Below are 17,587 nucleotides of genomic sequence, written 5' to 3' on the forward strand. Positions count from 1 at the left end.
TTATGTTCGATTAGTTATCACGTTCATATTTTTTTAAATACATATTATAGTTTATAAATTTAGTACTCTAATGTCTGTTTATTATAAATAATTTGTTGGTACTCCTAAAGTAGCACAACACTGTTAATATTCTAAAAGAATATAATTGATTCCGGAGAAGCACTATTCTACAAATATTTACATTCTATTAAAAAACACGTTCTTAAAGAATTTGTATTTTTTAGTAATAATTCGTTGTTGCTCCTAAAGTAGCACAATAATATTAATATTTCAAAAGAATATTATTTACTCCCGAAGAACACGAATTATAATTTTCAATATTTCAGAAGAATATTGACATCTAATTCATGAAAAACATGATTTAAAATTTTTAATATTTCAAATAAAGATATTGATTTATTGTTATTGAAGAAGCAATAGTAAAATAAAATTCGATTGAAATCATGCAATCCTGTGTAATTACTTGAACCAAATCAAAATCCTAATCGTTAGTTTTCATTCGGATTCGGTACTATCCATAATATTTTTGTTAAAAAATTGTGACTTAACAATACAAATTATTTTTCATTATCTAGCAAAAATAGAAGAAACAAAAATTGCCATCAACAACATATTTTAACATTTTTCTTAATTTACTGCTAATTTGTCACCAACTAGCATCCAGTTTTGACTGTGGCACCTCAAGAAGGATTTGTAGGACGAATAGCATGAGAAGTGTAGTCACGAGTGATAATGATTGAAAATGATATGGTTTAATTATGGGAATAATACATAAATAAGGTTTTCACTATATTCAATTAAATTTTAAAAAAAGAAGGTTTAAAAATTCAAAAATCACTTGGTAAATAATATATATATTGTAAAATAATGAGATAATTATTTAGTGTTATCATGATACATAGATAAGTCTTATCTAATTTAAAAGATCTATTTCATTCCAATTGTAACTCTTATTTTGGATCCTATAAATATATGGTATTGATTCTTAATAATATATACAAGTATATTGTCTTCATGTTTTCTTCTCTTTTCTCTCTTTTCATAACACGTTATCTCATTACATGAAACTTGCCTCGTCAAATGAATTCTTTTATCTGATTCTCGATCAAATCTCTTTTTTCTCTCTAGTGTATGTATGTATATATATATATACATACACACATGCATCTTAAAAATTGTGAAAAAATGGGGCGTTGAAAGTCGGTGAATTGACTGCCACGTGCATATATTATATTCAGTTTCGTGGCTAGACTTTTGCTTACAAAGGGATTTTTCAGAAATAAAAGAGAAATATTTGGAGCATGGGATGTTGAAATATATCGCCTTTAATCGTCGCGGAACCTTCTAGTTAGCTTCAATGTAATAGGCAAATAAAAAATTGATACTCGTGCAGTAGGTAATTAATTCCATAATTTTTGCAATTTTTCATCAAAAAAGTGCATGTGATGTATTTAATTGTTTGTTTCTTGTTTATGTTCGATTAATATTTTTTGAAATACATATTATAGTTTATAAATTTAGTACTATAATGTCTATTTATTATAAATAATTTGTTGGTACTTTTAAAATAGTACAACACTGTTAGTATTCTAAAAGAATATAACTGATTCCGACGAAGCACTATTTTACAAATATTTAAATTCTATTAGAAAACATGTTCTTAAAGAGTTCGTATTTTTAAAAAATAATTTATTGTTGCTCCTAAAATAGCACAACATTATTTATATTTCAAAAGAATATTATTTGCTCACGAACAACATGAATTATAATTTTAAATATTTCAAAAAAATATTGACATATTATTCATGAAAAACATGAATTACAATTTTTAATATTTCAAATAAAGATATTGATTTATTACTATTGAAGAAGCAATAATAAAATAAAGTTTGATTTATTATTGTTGAAGAAGCAATAGTAAAATATAAAGTACTCCCAAAGAAGTACAACTCTTCAAATATTTATATTTGTCTTAAAAACATACTTGTGAAGATTTAATGCTTTTAAACAATAATTTATTGGTACTCCTGATGTTGCACAACATGTTAATATTCTAAAAGTAATATTATTGCTCCTGGAGTAGCATACTATTATTGACAAATATTTTAGTTAGATTTTACTTGCTCCCGAAAAGTATAATTAAATACGATCTAACGTAAATTATGTTTTTACACCTAAAGAGTAAAGTCTTGTACAATCTATTATTTTCAAATAATAATATGTCATTGCTCTCGAAGAGCATAACATTACGATTCCAATATTTCATAGGAATATTGATATTGCTCCTAAATAAGCGATAATAAAATATGTGCTCTTGAAATAACACATATTTTGAATAATATATCATGTGTAATTTACGAATTTGTATTAATCCCTGAAAGAAAGCATATGCCCTATGGACATTGATCATTATATGATTATATAATATTTAATCATATTTTTGAAATTAAATATTTGAATTATATCTTATATTGAACAAGAAGTTAAATTCGATTTTATTGTTTGACATGACCAGTTGGATCATTATTGAACCAACAATGATACGAAATAAAAAAAAAATCAAATGTATATTCATTAAAAAACCAAAAGATTATTCAATCCAATGAAATTATATATGATATTTGTTCTCTTTCGTGAAAAAATTTTCATTGACCATCATCACTAGCTAAAATAGGGACTGAATTCCCTATATTTCTGAAAATTAATTGAGGTGATAAATAAGGCCCCATCATTCTCCATTTTGATCATTTAAATATTATTTGTACACAATAGATTTGATATATATACTAGATGATTGCATAGTATTTGCAACCTGAAGTTTGCAAAATCACTGTTCAAATTTTAAATTATAAGAATAATTTTTAGGGTATATAATCAAGACATTGATGCTAATAATTTTAAATCTCAACATTTTAAGAAATTTTATTTGGAATGTCGATAAATAGTTTAACACTATTACTCCCTCAATTAGTTGAGAATAAAGTTCTTCCTAAATTTATGGGAATGCTATTACGCATCATGTCAATATCATAGTTCTTCCATTATAATTGTCTTATGGTCAGAGCTAATTTTTTTATCTAATTATTTTGACAGTACAATAAATGTAAAATTGAACAACTACAATGTACTGAGATGGAAAGTAAAGAGTGTTAAGAATAAATGCGTAGCTTGAGCCGTTATGGGTGATATTTTAAAACACTGAAAAATTATTGTCAATTTGATTGGACAATTCTCTCAGCATTAGAGAGAGAAATTAAGAAGCTGAAAATAATTATACATGCATCATCATCTAAATTCTCGTAAAATATCATTCGAACCAAAAGTTCGAAAAATAATTTATTTAGCTATATTTACTGACCAAAGAGTTAAACAATATCTCACGCACCAATTTTAAATGCTCCAACACTAATTGATGTCATAAGAAGACAATTTGATTGCATTATATTTGATATATTTGTGGCATGCTCGAAGCGTGGTAGTATTCGATTATAATACAAAAAATCTTTGAGCGAAGATGGAGTAGTTAGCAATGATGATCCCAATTACAGAGGCATATACTATTGATGAGTATTTAGACATAACAAATTATAAAATCTTAGAAATTGTTCAGGTACCTAATATGTTGAAAGTTGAAGCATCTCAATAAATTATGTCATTATTAGAAAAGAAATAGGATTGAAAAGAAAAATTGTTGATAATACTTTTGCAGGTAATTTGCTACATTATATTATGAATATCAAGGATATTGAAATAAACTTGTCATCAATCGATGTAATGATTGGTTAAATGAAATGATGCGATCATACTAAATTAAATTTACTAGAGAAACCTAAAATTTCTGGATCTACATCTGAACACAAAAAGATATAAATGTGATTATAGTCCACTTTATCTTACATACAAATTTAATATTATTTTTGAAAGATTTAATATGCTTGAAGCATAATTCAAGTGTATTATTATGAGGAGGAGTACTTATGCGTTGTACTCTTTTTTCTTTTACTAAAGTTTTGCCCCATTGAATTTTCCTGGCAAGGTTTTTAATGAGGGAATTTTGTAGCGTATTCAAAATAATAATATATTCTATTTCCTTCATTAGGATTTTTCTCACAATGTATTTTCTAATAAACTTATAATAAGACATTCTTCGTACAATGATATCTTTAACCTATAGGGCACTTACCCTCAAAATATGCTCTTATATGTATGAAACTCTTGAAGAGATCAACAAGAGCTATTTTTCAAATCATCATGTTACTACAATTATCAAAGGATGATAAATATCTCGTATGAAGACGATGTTATCTAAAGACTATACAAGACAACACGAGATATACTTTACCAAAAATTGTAATATTGAAAACATTGATGTACGAGATATGAGTAGCTTGATACAAGAGTTGAAATCAGGGGGAGTAGCTGTACTTTTTTTCTTTGGATCAAGTTTTGTCCTATTGGATTTTCTTGACAAGGTTTTAACGAGGCATCATTTTATTACTCCAAATTATTTGTACTCTTATTCATTTATCGGCATTTGTTGTCCTGTCTAATTTTTGTCGAACAAAGTTTTAATGAGATAGTTATTGTACAAATAATCATCAAAGGGGAGATAATTATTGATAATTATTTGGTGTTATCATGATACATAGATAATTCTTATCTAGTCTAAAATATATATTTCATTCCAACTACAACTCTTATTTTGGGACCTATAGATATAGGATATTGGTTTTTAATTATATTTAGCGGTGATGATCGAACAAAGAAAGAATATACAAAGAACTCGACTGAGCAAATAATTTTGATTTCCACGTTGAAATCTGGTTAATTGAAACTTGCCAAACAACTGAGTTCACAAACTAAAAATTGTCGGCACTAACTATCAAAAGATCGAACAAAGATAGAATCTACAGAGAACTCATCAGAACACATAACTTCGATTCTCATCGTTGAAATCTGGTTAATTGAAAGCTGCAGGACAATTGAGGCAGTGCCTTGTATCAGAAGATTGAACAAAGAGTAAATCAATAGAGAATCCTCCAAGTAAATACATGGATTTTCACAGTCAAAATCTAGTAAATCGAAACCCTTCAAACGATTAAGGTCACATAATGGAAGTTATCGGCACTATTTATCAGAATATTTGAAGGCAACGATAATAGCTAAAGTTGAAGAAAATCAATGGTCTGTGATCGTTTCTCTTGAGTTTGTGACAAGTGATCTATGCACTATAACATGTGACATGTTACATGTGACTTGTAAATTGTTACATATGATATCGATCTAATGACTCGTGATTAGTTCTTTTCGATCTTTAACATGTGGACATTGATCTGTTACCTATGCAATGTAATATGTGAACTTGAATAAATAGCCTATTATTAGTGGATAAAGGAATGTGAGTAGTTAATTTTGATATGTGACATGTTGATAATGATATGTACCTTTGTAGTGTGACTTGTGACATTGAAATATGGTTTGTAATTAATTCCTTTTGGTCTGTGACTTATGGTCTATAACTAATTCCTTTTGACCTGAGACCTATCACACCATCGGTACTACCAGCAAATATTAACACAACATTTGGCACACACTCTATGAACATGTGACCACCACTAGCACAACCACAAAAATCACCATAACATTGCCACAAACCATCACAAAACCACAACGGCGAACCTATTGTCTTTGTGCGTGACGCTCAATTTGCCGCCCATAGCGACGTTCCATGTTGTCGTTGGTGCTCATAGTGGCGAGTGGCATCATCGTTGTGAGCACCGGTAAAGAAGAAAAAATGATGGGTAGGGAGAAACATGAGAGAGAATGAAGAGGATAGAGAAAGAAAGAAGAAGAAAATGAAATGGTTTCGGAGTGGGGTGGTGCATAGATTCATTTAATTTTATAATGTTATTGTTTATAATTAAAAAATTGAATTATCACATGGTTTTTGTACAAAAAACTTTTAAATTTTATTTTTGAAATTGAAAGTTAAAAAATAAATCCTTACATATTAAAAAATTGAAATGTTTGAAAAATATTTTGACGGTCAATTTATCCTCATATATATCTTTTTTCTTTTACCAACAATGTCCGTTGTTATTCATTAAAAACATTAATCACATATACCATCAAATCATATATTTACAGGGCAAATTCTTTATTTTTCCATATTTATATTCATTTGATATGTACATTTAATATATCATAACTTCTCAAAAACGTCAAGAGAGGATTGGAGAGTTTGAATTCAATTATTAGGCATGCTATTAACTATTGAGGATAACCTTAAAGAATTTGGAGCATTTGAGAAAGTAAAACTGATTACTATAATATTTGATTGATTTGATTTTTTGATGCCATTTTTGATGTGATAACCGACTATTTATTTCTTTTGATTGCGATTGAGTTTCGAGATTGTTTTATTTTCTTTAACTTCTTCTTTCTTTTTGAAAACAACAATTGTTAGAGGCTGTGTTTGGCATCCGTTTTTATGGAAAAATGAATTTTAGAATTCTAAATTGATGGAAAATGTGTGGATGAAAAATAAGAAATTTTTTTTATTTACGTGTAATATTATTTTAATGAAGAATGTATGATTGAAAAAAAAATGCATATTCAGAAAAAATGGGAATCAAACGGGGTCTTAGAGGGTAATCAACGGTAAAATAATATTTTCTCATAAGATATTTTGCTTGCCAAAAAGAAAAAAAAAAAAAAGTTGAACCCCATCTTTGAGGGCCCCCACCGCCCCGTCCCTAGAACTTTGTGAGTGATGTAAATCGCGGGATGTATCTCAGCAGGCTAGGGAACAAGAGCTGTCTGTACACTGCGTCAACAAGGAGTCCAATTTCATGTCTCAGGAATCAAACCTCCACACTACGACTGTCAGCAAGGCGTGAAATAACATTACTTCTATCCTTTGCACCAGTGGACTATGTCCCCGAGGTCACTTGCCAAAAATCTTATGCTTAGAGCATTTCTAGTTTAGGTAAAAATCCTTTTATCTATATCATTTTTTTATTTTTATTTATATTTTTTATTTTTACTTAATCAAGTTACATTCTAATCATTTTGAAAAGAAGGGGGCGGGGGGTCTGTAACATTGTTGATTAATTTTTACTTTTATAATAATAATAATAATAATAATAATAATAATAATAATAATAATAATAATAACAACCATGTCGAGTTTAAGTAAAAATCCTTTTATCTATATCATTTTTTATTTATTTATTTTTTAATTAATCAAGTTGTGGCAATCATATTCAAAGTTTTTTTTTTTTTTTTTTCTATATTGAAAAACTATATATTATACCGTATTTTTATGTGTTACATTTTTATATTTTAAGTGGAACTATAATTATTCAAGTAAAACTATAATCGATGTTATAAAATTACGTGCAATGTGTTATAGTCTAGTGTATAGAAAAAGAATTGATTTCAAGTTCTCGACATAGTTACAAAATGGATTGAAATTTGTGAAATGTTATCAACTGTGCCGAAAAAAATATTGTTCAACTTTTTTTGCGATTAGCATCAATCTGTAAAGCAGTGTGATCACTATCACATCTTTAAGTGTACAAAAATACATTATAACTTTATTCAACAATGCGAGCAAACCAACTATCAATTAACTGATGAGCCCGAATAGCATTACTTGATCGTATTGAATTTGACTAAATATATTTCTCCTAAAAATTAATAAAATACGCTTAGAAACCTGAAAATAAGAATATTATTGGATAATTAAATGAAATACGATAGAAGACAAACTGAAACAAATTTTATCTTCTACTGGTAAATGGTAAAACCATAAAGTGCTTTTAAGGGTGATTGATTTGGCATCTGTAATAATCTTACGTGCTATAAAGATATCGACAAAGGCTTTTCCTAGAAAATGACATTTAGAATAATATACACGGAATAATTTGGAAATCCACCCCCACTGCACAAAAGGGCAAGATTAATGTTTCCTTCAATATCCTTTAAAGATAATAAAAACTGAAATTTCACACTCTCTCTCACAAGCACTGACACTGTGTTTCTCCAGACATCCACCCCCTTTAAACTCAATATGAATATAAACTAGAGAATAAACATCCAATATATACTCCATCAAGAATCCTTTTTTTTTTTCCCCCAAAGCCAAGCTCAATGTTTAAGGCAACAATTTCAAGCATCATAGCTCTAGCCACTTCAATTTCTTTCATCTTTTTCTCAACCCCACAAAAATCTTTCTACCACACCTTGTTTATATCTGATTCCCTGTCAGACAATGCATCAATATCAGTTCACCTGTACATGCTTACTCGCCGGCCCCACGTCGCCGGCACAGAAGCCAACGCTGAAGCAGCCGACTATGTTCTGTCCACTTTCACTTCCTACAACATTCGATCACACATAGCATCTTATTATACTGCCTTGACTTATCCGGTATCTCGATCTTTGACACTAATACGGGTTCCTCCGGAACCACCTATCGAATTTACTCTCCGCCAGGAGATTTATGATGGAGATCCATATGCAGATGTAGCAAATGAAGTCTTGCCAACATTCCATGCATATGCTAAATCAGGCACTGTATCTGGTCCCATGGTGTATGTAAATTACGGACGGGTAGAAGACTATATAATATTGAAGGAAATGGGAGTCAATGTTTCAGGTACCCTTGCTTTGGCAAGGTATGGAAAGATATTCAGAGGGAATATAGTTGAGAACGCTTATGCAGCAGGTGCCATAGGAGTGCTAATTTTCACAGATAAGAAGGATTATGGTGGTGGAGGAGATTCAGAATGGTTTCCTAATAAGAAGTGGATGCCCCCCAGTGGCGTTCAGGTGGGTTCAGTTTATAAAGATGCGGGTGATCCTACCACACCAGGGTGGCCTAGCACTGAAGAATGTGAGAGAGTTTCAGATGATGAAATAGAGAAGGGAGGTCATGTTCCCCTAATACCTTCATTGCCCATTTCTTGGGCTGATGGCTATGAAATTATTAGGTCCCTAGGTGGACAAGTGGCAAATGATGATTGGCAAGGAGGAAAAGATGCCCCTGTTTACAGGGTTGGACCAGGACCAGGAATTGTGAACTTGAGTTACACAGTAAGTGCCAGGAGAATTTCTAAGCTGTCAAACTCCATCTTTGCATACATTAATCATCCACCTGTAAAAGTGAAAAAGCTATAGAAGAGACAGATAGTAAGGCCATCACTAATCTCTGACTACTGTTTTTATCTTCACAGGGAAAACAAGTCATAAGCACAATCCAGAATGTTATTGGCATCATTGAAGGAGCAGAAGAACCTGATAGGTAAGTTTTGAATGTTCTGTTGGTCAAGAAAACATATTTTCAGTATTTCCCTGATAGATGTTATATTGTATGAAAACAAATGTTAGAAATTTTATATGAAATCATCATTAACTGTACAAAATTCATCGAAGGGCACAGATTAGAATGCTATATTGCTTAAGCCACAAGAAATGTGAAGATTATCCTTCTATGTATAAATAGTTATTTTCTAACTGAATTAGGAAAATTTGCCAGATATGTCATTTTGGGTAATCATCGAGATGCATGGACATTTGGAGCTGTTGATCCCAACAGTGGCACAGCAACCCTGCTTGAGGTAATTATAATTCCAGGCAATTTTCCTGCATGATCCATTGACAAAATGTGTATTTTTGTCTCTCAAAGAAATAGCTAGTTTACCTGATTTGAGTGTGAAACACAGGTTGCACAAAGGCTGTGGAAGCTGCAGAAAAAAGGGTGGAAACCTAGACGTACAATTGTATTCTGCAATTGGGATGCTGAGGAGTATGGGCTGGTCTCTCTCAATCTATCCTGTGTTAACCTTGACATGACGTTTTTTTATTTATTTTTGGAAATAAAAAGAAGGGGAGACAAGCAGACCATTTATATTTATATCTTTAATATAATAATGGATTTGTTTACCACTAAGATTGGGAGGCTAGGAGGGGGAGGATCGGATTATGCAGCCTTTGTGCAACATATAGGCATTCCAGCGGCTGACATATCCTTTGGAGGAGGTAAAATGCTCACCTTCTCTAGCACTTCATACTATTGAAATGTTACTTTTAGATGTGCTAGATCACAGTTTCTGTGACTGCACAAAACAGGTATTAAACAGATATCAGTTACTACTTTCAAATTTCCACCATTAAAAGACATCAAAAAGGAGAAAGAGGAAGAAGACAGTAATCAAAGAAAAGAATAAACAATATCAAGTAACATAAACAGATTAAATTATTTAATGATAACTAGCACTCAAGGGCCTGAGCTTTTCATCTTTTTGTTCGCTCAAGTTTTGAAGTGAGGTGATTTTGAAGGAAATTTTATATCATTCAAAATGGGATGTCTAAGAATAACAAGTACTATCTGAAAGATTGAAATTATAGTTACCACTATAGTAACAAGCAAACTGTATGACTGAGAAACTACAGTGTAATGCCTAAGAAAAATGGAAAGTAAAAAAAATAAAATAAAATTCTTTACTGCAATATATTGCTTGATGTACAAAATTTATAAAAGCAGTTTGTTTCCTTTCTTGAGTATCGTACATGTACTTTGAGCCATTGGTTCGATGTTGACTGAAGTAGCATAAAGAGAATATTTCATATACAAATATGTAATAAACCCAAATAAGCAAAAAAAAGGGGATTAACTAATGGATTTGACAAGTACTAGAAAATGCAAAACATTTACTTTTGTTCTCTCATAAAGCTAGCTAGCATAAGATGAAAAAAAGTGGAATTATATTCCCAATCTACTCTAAATTTAGAAAACATTATGTGCAATAGTTATATACAAGTAAAATTTTTCTAATCCAAATATGCAACTATGTATATAAACTATCTTTCCAGCATCAACTGAATTTTAATATTCCATACTCATCAATGAGATAGTTTTGATAATTTTAATTTAAGTCCCTGAACTATTCAAACTGATGGAAAAGTGAAATGGAGTGTTACAACTTTACACAGTTTTATCTTCTGCTAAATACTCCAGAGACTATGATTTTACCATAAAGTAATAGATCAATTACCAATGAAAAGATTATCTTACTGAAGATGATGCCAGTGAATGAATGACATTTTAGACTCAAGTACATAGAAGTAAAAGTCAAATTATAAATAAATACAAACCAAACACCAGGTGGATAATATAATAATTAGAGAACAAAGTAAAATACACGCCAAGATATAGCACTGAATGGCAATAACAGTAAGCAAAGACAATAGAGGAAGAAAACATTAGCAAGAGAAGCACAGGAGAGCAGTCATATTATGGAGATATTTCGAGGTAAAATATATTTCCTCTTAATAATTATCTAATTTTGAAGGCAAGATGATGTAAAATGTAAATAGAGTTCAGCATGTGTTGCACAATATTTACTCTGAACTTCTTGGGAAAAAAAGGGAAAAAGTTAAGATAAACAAGGGTACTTAATGTAGTGGGTGGTGAAAAAGTAGTAAATGTTTGCTGGATTCTGTAGCATCACAGTATATGCACCTATCACTGATCACCCACTTCAAAGTACAAAATATATTTAACTGTACCTTTCATGGGAAATTTTCACCATATAAACATTTTCACTTCAGGATCTTATGCAATGTCACATCCCAATCAATAGACAAGCAAAATTTAAATTGTTTCCTGAATTAGTATTAAGAATGAAGAAGTTCACTAAAAATCAAACTTGAAAGTTGGATTCCTCCATAATGGTGAACTCTAAAAATTGTTGAAATCCCAAAATGGTTATACTTTTCAGAGACATACAAGAAAAAGCACATAGATTGACTGAAACAGTAAGCCAAGGGAAAATAAGCTAGACCACCAGAACATCCTCAAACCTGAGCACAAAGAAAAATCACTAAAACCAACCTTTTCCACTGTATAATGTTGCTGCATTTTTTTTTGACTGTATTAACTTTATTGAAGTCGTAATTAAGAGTATGTAATTCTCTCTACTGCACAGATGATCTACTTTAGCCACAGAAAAATTATCACAGTTGCTACACAGGCTTCTATGGGTAAAAGCTTACACTAGGTGATATGATGATTTTCTCAAGATTTTGCTCCATTCAACTATCAAGTCCTCCTTAAACAATAACACATAAAAGAAAATAAAGCATATTAATATCTACAAACACTCCCTTCTTTTCTCTTTGTAACTACTGAATAAAGACCTCAATCATGCTATTTCAAAGGATATCTCACGAATACGCTTCTAGTGTTTTCACGAACAATATTGCATTAACATACTAAAACAAATAAAATTTTAGAAGTGTAGTCGAGGACTCTTAGAGATTATGACCTTACTAGAAAAGCCTGATAATAAATGGAGTTCAAACAGTTGCCGTAAAAACTAAAACTTTCTGTTGATAATAACTGTCAATCTGTGATTGATAGAAGTAACCGGAAAAAATAAAGCCAAAAAGAAGAAACTGAAGACTTGAGAGTAGAACAGCCATACGCCCTCAAAGTTGGGGGCCTCACATTCCTATTGACTTTGTTCTCTCCCATTACTTGAACTCCAATTTTTAGAAAATCAAATCAGAGTACAAGGGGTCAGAGTACTGATATTAAACATAGCTCATTAACATGAAAATTTTAAAATATAGAATGAATCAATGCAATATACTTTCAGTTTACATTTCTCAGCAACAGATGATATCCCAACACACGCCATTTGCTCATTGAAAGATCTGACAACAGTTATCACTTACAGGTTACCCAGTCTACCATTCAATGTATGATGACTTCGTATGGATGAAGAAATTTGGTGATCCACTATTCCATAGGCACGTAGCAGGTTCGTTATACTTTTCTCTAAGAATATCTATCTTTGAAATAATTGTAGAATTACATGGAGTTATCTTTTCCATCACTAGATCACAATCGTTGTAATAAACTTGTCTTCTTATATTTATAGCCACTCTTTGGTTCTGATTAAAATCTGATTTAAATATCAAGTCAAAGTCAATAATAATTTTAACTACACACTTCAGGTCCACAACTTTTCAACCACACACTTCCTCAACTTTTATCGAAATCTACTGAAAATCTATTTTTAGCCTACATCAAGCGGGCATAATCTAATATGTATACATGGTAATATGCTGGAGAGTTCCTACAAGAAAACAGGTCTGGCAAAACACCACCTAAGTTAGGAAAAAGAAGAAATAGTATTATCCCTGTGTCGCTACCGTACCTCAAAATCCATCTACTTAATTGATTTTTGAACAAAAAATATTTAGAAATTAAAATGCAGCATAAAATGATATTTATTTAGACCTTTTTCATAAATACGTTCATGTATCATTCACATTTTCATTACATATATGGGTATCAATTCATTAACATTATTATGAATAAAAATATCAAGATTTCCAAATTTCCTAGTATTAGACAGGAATTTAAACCAATGAAACAGAGTGAATAACATGGAAGTATATGCATAAGTACTCTCAGTTCTAAATATAAAGAGGCAGGTCTTAGTCTTAACATTAGTTTCTAGCTGTAAGATGCATGCAACAAAATGTGCAACCTAAGCATTACAGAATGATGCTAGGACAAAATAAAGTCCAGTCCATTAGTCAATATTAAATCTAACATATGCTATCAATTCTTTTATATTTAATTTTTATAAAATAATGATCTCTTATAATAAAAATAATTTGCAGAAACAAACTTTTTCCTTGTCCCAAATTTATTATTCGTTCACGCGGTAATTAATGTTACTTAGGATTAGCTCCTTTATAGTATCAAATTTCATTACCCCCTAATTAATATCATGTTTGAACAACTATTTATGCTATCAACTATGATAAACACTTTCAAGTAAAAACAGTGTGTAAATATGTATATCATATATTGGTTTATAATCTACAGCATAAAGAAATTTTATATATGGCATGAGTTTTACTAGACATGTCTTTTTCAAGTCCTAGACACTAAGTCCCTGTTTGACTCCATTTATCCCCAAAACAATTTATTTCACTCATTTTTAACCACACATTCACACAATAAAATATTTCACACGTAAACCCACAATTTTCCCTACTTTTTAACACACATTCTCCAAAAACTCACTATTCAAAACATCATTTTTACACAATAATGGCCATCGAATAGGGGCTAAATTATATTTGACCAAGTAGGAGAGATGATCATGATGATAACGTATTAAGGTCACAAAAATGAGCTTTAATCACTTAAGGATATGCAAAGTTCTTTTTGAGTTTTAGGTTAAACTTTGAAGTTATGTTTCAGATAGTTAAAAAGAGTTCAATGAATGCATGGGCTTTGTTTGATCTGTTAGGGTGTTATGGTGTGTAAATTGAAACAAATGCAACTGCTTGTGCATGTCCTTCCTTTTTGTAAAGATAGATGCAAGACATTTTCATCAAGTAATCTCACACTTTAAAATTAGTAAATTTTCAATCTACCAAAAGCATTAATAAAAAATGAATACTGTTACTATGTAGGATACACAAAGGACTCAACAAATTGAACTCCATATTTTATGAGCTCAATGTTCAGCTTTTCAAGGAAATTTTGTTCTACCTGATAACTTTTACCAACTGTTCATAATAATGTTCACAGTGGCAAGTATTTGGGGTACAGTAGCACTTCAGCTAGCAGATCAAGAAATTTTGCCTTTTAACTATGTCTCCTATGCTGATGAGCTTCAGGTATGTTACAGACTAAGGAACTACATAACCAGTAGACAAATCTTCAAAGAAATAAGGTAACTCTCTTTTTTATGCAAGTAGTATATTATTTCAAATCAATGAAACAGAAAAGTGTAGAAGACTTGAAAGGTGAACTGCTGAACAAGTGGATAACACTTGCTCCCTTGCTCAAGTCTATTAACGAACTCAAAGAAGCAGCCATTAAGATAGGTGATGAGAGAAAGGTACTTCCATACTTTCTCAAGGGAATCCTTATTACTTTATGAAAGTTGCTTTAACAGTAATACAATATTCTAGGCACTAGAAAGTAGCAAAGGTTGGGCTTCAATATGGAAAAATGACAGTCAGAAAGTGAGAGAGTTGAACGACAGGCTCATGATGGCAGAGCGAGCATTTACAGACAGAGAAGGACTTTCTGGAAGGTCATGGTATAAGCACTTGGTACGTCTTACTACAAAGAACAAATTAAACCACCGTAAATGCAAGTAAAATTATTTGATACGTGTCTACTGTTTAAGCCTAGTTAATCTAAGGCCTCAACACTAATTTATCTGGGAAAAGAAATAGAAAAGGTAAAAATGATAAAATTGAAAACAAATTATAATAATGAATAAGCACGAAACAATTACACAATATTTTGGTCAAGTGATAACCGGTAGGAATAGGTGGATTCTTATTAGGGCTGGACATGGTCCGATTCGGTTAGGTTCTAACGAGAACCGAAACTACCCGAAATTTTCGAGTATTTAGTAAGTGTAACCGTTGGGTCCAAATTTAATTACGGAACCGTTCGAGTTCGGTTCCATTCGGTTCCGTATTATAATTAAATTTTTTAATATATACAAAGTTATGTTAATTTAATTAATGATATGTTCAATATTAACTCTTACAAAATAATGTAGTTCAATCTTATGTATTTCACGTCTCTCTTTGCTGAATTCTTTATAAATTTGATTATTAAAATCATAGAAAGAGAAAGATAGCGAACTCAAAATAATTAAGAGAGATGTTGCAGAGCTTTAATTCGATTTTCTCCAGTAGAAACGACATTACAGTAGAATAACAGATTTGGATAAAATTGAGGTCAATTTGATTAAATTGATTTTGAACTGAAAATTAGAAATAGAAAAATCATATTTTGTGGTTTAAACTAAATTAACTAGTTAACAAATTTATTTAGAAAAAAATAAAATAATTTTACTTATTTAAAATAAATTAATTAAAAAAATTACAAAAATTCGGTTCTTCAGGTTTTGGCTTAGAACCGAGAACCGAACTATATCCGTCGGTTCTTGATTCAAATACCCGTTCGGGTATTTAACTTGAGAAGAACCGTCGGGTTCGGTTCAGTTCGAGAGTTTTGTCCAGCCCTAATTCTTATATTTGGAATTCTATAGTTACCTTTGTCCGCACCAAACTAATTATACGTTACTCTATCTCAGATCTATGCACCGGCAAAGCACAATGATTATGGTTCTAAGCCCTTCCCTGGGATAGATGACGCAATTGAAATGGCGAAGAGCATAGATACTGCAGATTCATGGCATTCTGTACAACATGAAATTTGGAGAGTCTCTAGGGCCATTACACAAGCTTCACTATTTCTGAAGGGTGAATTAACATGAAAATGACAGCATTATACCTTCTGCAAAGCTTGTACTTTTCCTGATAAACACTTAAAAAAAAAAAAAAAAAAAACTAAAGTTCTCCCATGGTTTCATGAAGTTTATAGAGTTCTCCAGAAATTTAATATCTTTCTGACTGAGATCATTAACAGTTCCTTCATATTTAAACTAAAGCAAAATGTTAATAAACTGCAGGGATGTCACATGTAGGACTTAAGCCTTAGTTATAGTGCTGATAAAGATAATCAAATACATATAACTTCATCATATTCAATGAGATGTAAAAAATTCATCTTTATATCATATGTATTATGTTCTAGTAATCTAAGCCCCCGTTTGGTAGGAATTAAAATTTTAATTTTAATCTAAGTTTATCAAAATAAATAAATTAAATTAAATTAATCTAAGTTAAAGCCAACAGTTAATTTTAAACATATATTTTAAGGGTGACACAACTTTTTAACCACATATTTTATCACTTTCTATCAAAATCTAATAAAAATCAAATTTAATCCCTCTCAAACAGGGGCTAAACCATGATTATAAGGGCATCTCCAACTCATGGCACTAAAATGGTGCAACTTTCCCACCATCTAATTTAGACATCTCCAACCCATTACACTAAATGTTACACAAGATGAACGTTGTTTCCTTTATTTCTTTATTTTTTAATTCTCAACGAATAATTTATTACGAAAATTATTTGATTATAAATAATATTACTACTAAAATTACTAAGGAAAAAATTACATTTAATTAACCAAAATATTGCATTTATTAATAAATTAAAAAGCATTACACTCAATATGTTGTCATAACTTTTGAATTTTAATGAGTAATTTTATTTTAATGTATTCAATAGTTAGTAATTTATTATTTGATTACAATTTATCAAAAGTGTTAATAAAAATAATAATAAAATTAGAATAAATATAAATAAAATGAAATCATTAAATAAAAGGATATAAAAATGATATAATAGGAATTAAAATTTGTTATAGTATAAAATGAAGGGCAAAAAGAGAAATAAAAAAAACTAAAAAAAAAATTAAAATTAAAAAAAAATAAAAATTTGCACCAAATTTGATGCAATACTGTTCATTACACCAAATTTGGTGTAATGATATGAAGTTGGGTTGAAGAGGATTTTCACACCAACATAAAATGGAAAATTAGCTTAAAGATTGGAGACATCCTAAGCATGGGAATCAATGAAGAAATACCTATATGGGAAAAAACGAACATATAGA

The 17,587-nt window shown here is 30.4% G+C and overlaps 1 protein-coding gene across 1 annotated transcript; it reads left to right on the forward strand.

The window, feature by feature from the left end:
* Positions 1–7,961: 7,961 nt before the first annotated feature.
* Positions 7,962–16,660, forward strand: LOC111399423 (probable glutamate carboxypeptidase LAMP1). Its single transcript, XM_023026730.1, has 9 exons — positions 7,962–9,099; positions 9,240–9,307; positions 9,542–9,623; positions 9,729–10,044; positions 12,747–12,830; positions 14,624–14,712; positions 14,820–14,936; positions 15,010–15,153; positions 16,155–16,660. Exons 1-9 carry the CDS (start codon positions 8,155–8,157, stop codon positions 16,335–16,337), a joined length of 2,028 nt encoding a protein of 675 aa, XP_022882498.1. The 5' UTR covers positions 7,962–8,154; the 3' UTR covers positions 16,338–16,660.
* The last annotated feature ends 927 nt before the right edge of the window (positions 16,661–17,587 follow it).

The sequence above is a fragment of the Olea europaea genome, chromosome 9 (genome assembly GCF_002742605.1).
Source record: "Olea europaea var. sylvestris chromosome 9, O_europaea_v1, whole genome shotgun sequence".
Taxonomy (NCBI): Eukaryota; Viridiplantae; Streptophyta; class Magnoliopsida; order Lamiales; family Oleaceae; genus Olea; species Olea europaea.

Excerpts from the sequence above, each read along its gene's own strand:
- LOC111399423 (XM_023026730.1), top strand. The coding sequence starts at position 8,155 with ATGTTTAAGGCAACAATTTCAAGCATCATAGCTCTAGCCACTTCAATT. Across the intron at positions 10,045-12,746 it reads TGACATATCCTTTGGAGGAG|GTTACCCAGTCTACCATTCA; the intron begins GTAAAATGCTCA and ends TATCACTTACAG. Across the intron at positions 12,831-14,623 it reads ATTCCATAGGCACGTAGCAG|TGGCAAGTATTTGGGGTACA; the intron begins GTTCGTTATACT and ends TAATGTTCACAG.